Below are 4,057 nucleotides of genomic sequence, written 5' to 3'. Positions count from 1 at the left end.
AAACAAAAATAAAAGCGTAGGAGTAGAAGTAGAATGACATCACCGTTTACGACGTACAACAAGTTGATCACACGAGGTTATAACATACCAAACGGGCACAATGAAATAGCCCAGGTGGCATGTTGCAACTGGAGGTAACAACAGGAAATGGGGTCGACTTTACTGAGACAAGGTTAAAAAAATCAGTAACCTTGGCTTTGTTGCCAAAAGCTCAAATAGTTTGGAGCACTTGAAAATGGGTTGATTAGTCTATCCAGTTACATTTGATGTACATATATAGAGAAAAGATTCACCGAAGACCTTGAATAATGATGTCAAACTATAGAAGGTATCCATGTTTCCAATTATGCCAATCATGGCTAAATATGTTGACTGTTATCTGCAGCTGGTAGTACTGCGCATAATACAAAACAACATTGATTCTACAAACAGTTGGCTCAATGCCTCAAAGGAAGCTCATTGGCTGGACGAAGACCAAGCTTCAACAAGTCAACTAACCTGACAACCACCCCGTATAGCTTCCATGACAAGATATTTGAGCTGCTCTGTGCTGATAGCAACATCCTTCAGATATTCTCTTGCCAAAATTATCTGAGTGACCATGTATAATCATTGTGAGACGCGCAGTACATAACACAGATTTTAACTCAAATACTACCTTGTCACTACATATAAGCTAGCTGTTTTTTTTTTACCCTTTTAGTCTTGACTTGAGATTTTGCATACTTCAAAACAAATGATAAAAGTTGTATATAGTGGAAGTCATGTGGTCAATCTACGTGCTCATGTCTAATATTATTCATAATTTGTGTTTCCTGTCTATATTTGCCAACTGGATGAGCGACATGCATCCTTTGTGTTTCCTGTCTAATATATGCCTACCTTGTTTACTCAATAATATGCAGTTAAAAGAGAGATCTGTCCCTTGATTTCACAACTGAAGACAATTTGAGTTTCCAATTTTTTCACATATAAACCATGCCTCCTTTTGAGGACAAAGTTCTCACATTCACTCCATCAATGCCCTTTACTTAGTTGCAAGATCATGCAAAACATTAATATTGTCTCATGCATCAACACATCTTAAAATGGTAATTTTATAAAATTCATTATTTCACACAAACTAAATTGATTTATATAAAATGAAGGAATATACGTTAAGTTTTTGCATGTGTTGCACTTGTGCCGGATGTAATTTCTTGTTTTTCATATGAGCACTGTTTTCTCCTTTGTAATCATGAGTGTTTGATAGCTACATAATTGTGGACCCTATACATTTTGTAACTGAATGATTTAATGTATACAATGCTCTTGGAAGGTGTTTTGTATCCAACAAAAAGGAAAACGAAAACCGAAACTAAATGGAATTTGCACCCTACACTGGTTTGATAAAGCAAGTACAGTGCAGCTTTGTTAATTAATGATCTCAGTAACTCGGTCATTCAATAGTACCTGAGTTTTTGCGACCTCAGTTTCCTCTTCCACCATCTTAAAAACATCTTTGCTAGACTCCTGAAATTGGGTTGCAATATTGACGGCTGCCACGCGGTCATCAAAACTTAATGGAAGGTCAGCACTGCGAAATGAAACATTATGACAATGAACAAACCATGAATTTGGTAATAAAAGTAAATAAGAAAGCAATCTTTCAAGTCTAAAGTACCTTAAATTAATTGCAATACGATCAAGTAAGTGTTCACGTACGGATCCTTCCTCCGGGTTGTACGTAGCAATTAGAAGTGGTTTGCATGGATGACGGAAGCTAATTCCCTCTCTTTCCACAATATTAACTCCTTCCGTCAAGACATTCAGAAGCAGATTGCTTATGCCGTCGTCCAATAGATTTATCTCATCAACATAAAGGACACCTCTGTGAGCTTCAGCAAGAAGACCAGGTTGAAACACAGTAGTCCCTGATCTCACTGATTGTTCAACATCAACAGACCCAATGAGCCTGTCCTCTGTGACACCAAGTGGAATCTGTCATGGGAAAACCTGCGGCATTATTAAACTAACAACGATCTGGGAAGATACCATGACACTAAATCGGTGTGCCTTACCTGCACAAAAGGTGCTTTGACAATCTCAGATTTGACATTACCATCAGCATCATATTGCACTTGGTCAGCCAAATGGTCCTCCCATCTACCATAAGAGGAGCTTAATCAAGTAAGCTGATGAAACGTTTAAGAAACAAGAAGAAGCTGAACATCAGGTGACGAAATGATCAAAGCATTTTCAGATATGGCATTGTGAAGTCGGTACTCTTCTGGAATGTTGGGGTCAGCGTTTGCGATTGAGCCAACAACCACTTCGATTGGCGGAAGCATAGCGTGCAAGCCGCGGGCCATCACCGTCTTTGCCGTCCCACGCTTCCCGGAGATGGCAATGCCTCCAACCTCACGGTCAATCGCCCCAAGCAGCAGAGAAGTTTTAATTGCATCCTGGGTAGCCACATGAAATTATACACAGATTACAACAAAGTAGAGTTCACACAGCAATGCAGGAAACCATGGGAGGAAAACTACAGCTTGCAGGCGATTGATTGGCTACCGCATTTTCCAGCTCCAGAAAGCCTTACTGAGATTAAATCATAACAAATTGCATGCCATTTTCCACGAACAACTCTAAATCATGTAATTTGCGCGTGTTGGCTTCTGCTACTTCTACATTGTGGTTGAAATGGCATAAGTTCTCGACCAGAACGACCTAATGCGGCTAACCAGCTCGGGGAAATGCTGCGACCAATCCCACCACCCAATCAGTCAATCAGCGGCGCCCAGGGCAGCAATAATCGGCCGAAGGAAATCTTCTCACCTGCCCGACGACGGCGGCCAGCGGGAAGTACTCCCGGCCGTACTGCTGCTGCCCCGACGGCGCGGGGCTCGTGGGCGCGGGAACGGCGCCGTTGGTGGAGTCGAGGACCTCGGAGGCCGAGGCGACGGCCGCGAGGCGAGGAGGAGCCTCTCGACGCCGGATGCCGCGGGGGGCGAGGGATACCGCGGCGGCGGGAGACGAGGGGAGGCGGCGGGGCGGGAGGTGCGGGAGGGAGGCGGAGAGGGCGGTGGCCATGGCAGCCATGGGGACTGGGGAGTGTGGGCGTGGGAGCGCTTATCGTTTATTATCTGGTTTTCCCGGGGATCCGCATCGCACGCATCTCGGGCGCGTGGTTCTCGCTCGGAGATGCACAGCCGTCCGATCGGAAACGGCAGGATGTAATAGCTTGCAGAACACCATTTACCTACCTTTTATGTGCTCTGGTCAACCACCGTGGGTTTTTCCAGCTCATTTCCGCTCCTCGGATAGATCCTGGTTTTGGAGACAAATGATCCTCTTCTTGTCGAGCTCGAGGTGATGTCGTGGTCTATGTGCAATGATTTCAAGACACATATAGCAAGAAACAAGACAGGTCAATCCGTGTAGCCTTGGAGACAATTATCTGACAAAAAAAAAAACCGTCACGACCTAAGAGCGATAACCACCGAGAGAAGCCAACGAAACATGACAGCGGGAAACACGTTACATCAAGGAGCGCCATCGGTGTAATCGAATGTTATTGGTCCACCGAAACAAACCGTGATGTTGTGTATTGTCAACGTGATCAAAAGATGGTGCACATCTGAGATGCACTATGCTGTGGCATCACCTGTGTTGTGGGGTGCATTCAAAAGGGCGGCTTGGCCGAGATGATGTCACGGTCCAGTGCTCTACGCGGGGGTGCAACAGAACAACCTGAGGGTCGGCAAGCCACTCGAGCAGGCCAGGCGGAATGGCTCACATGCACGAACAACGAACAACCAAGGCGCGTACGGCACCAGTCCCAATCGGCATCTTTTACCTGCATCGACATGAGCCATGATGTCTTCACCACACACACAACAAACTTCATGCCACTGTGACCATCTACACGGAGTCAACTTGCATGGTCCCCTCAACATCCATTGTACGAGCACACCCAAAAAAATCATCATCTAGCACATCTATGAGAGACGTCACCGACATGCAACATCCGCACGACATGCCGATGTTGAAAGGATGCAATTCTTCACTCCACTCC

At 45.1% G+C, this 4,057-nt stretch overlaps 1 protein-coding gene across 1 annotated transcript in view; it reads right to left on the bottom strand.

The window, feature by feature from the left end:
* Nucleotides 1–3,086, bottom strand: part of LOC119312424 (magnesium-chelatase subunit ChlD, chloroplastic) — a 7,591-nt gene extending 4,505 nt beyond the window's left edge. The window contains exons 1-6 of the mRNA XM_037588150.1: nt 2,818–3,086; nt 2,266–2,444; nt 2,061–2,145; nt 1,664–1,980; nt 1,453–1,576; nt 499–591 (exon numbers count right to left, since the gene is read on the bottom strand). Coding sequence (XP_037444047.1) covers nt 499–591; nt 1,453–1,576; nt 1,664–1,980; nt 2,061–2,145; nt 2,266–2,444; nt 2,818–3,081 — 1,062 coding nt within the window. The 5' untranslated portion in view covers nt 3,082–3,086. The remainder of the gene's footprint in view (nt 1–498; nt 592–1,452; nt 1,577–1,663; nt 1,981–2,060; nt 2,146–2,265; nt 2,445–2,817) is intronic.
* Between the last annotated feature and the right edge of the window lie 971 nt (nt 3,087–4,057).

Source organism: Triticum dicoccoides, chromosome 5B (genome assembly GCF_002162155.2).
Source record: "Triticum dicoccoides isolate Atlit2015 ecotype Zavitan chromosome 5B, WEW_v2.0, whole genome shotgun sequence".
Taxonomy (NCBI): Eukaryota; Viridiplantae; Streptophyta; class Magnoliopsida; order Poales; family Poaceae; genus Triticum; species Triticum dicoccoides.
Note: the sequence above shows the minus strand (reverse complement) of the source record. Positions and strands in the feature narration are given on the sequence as shown.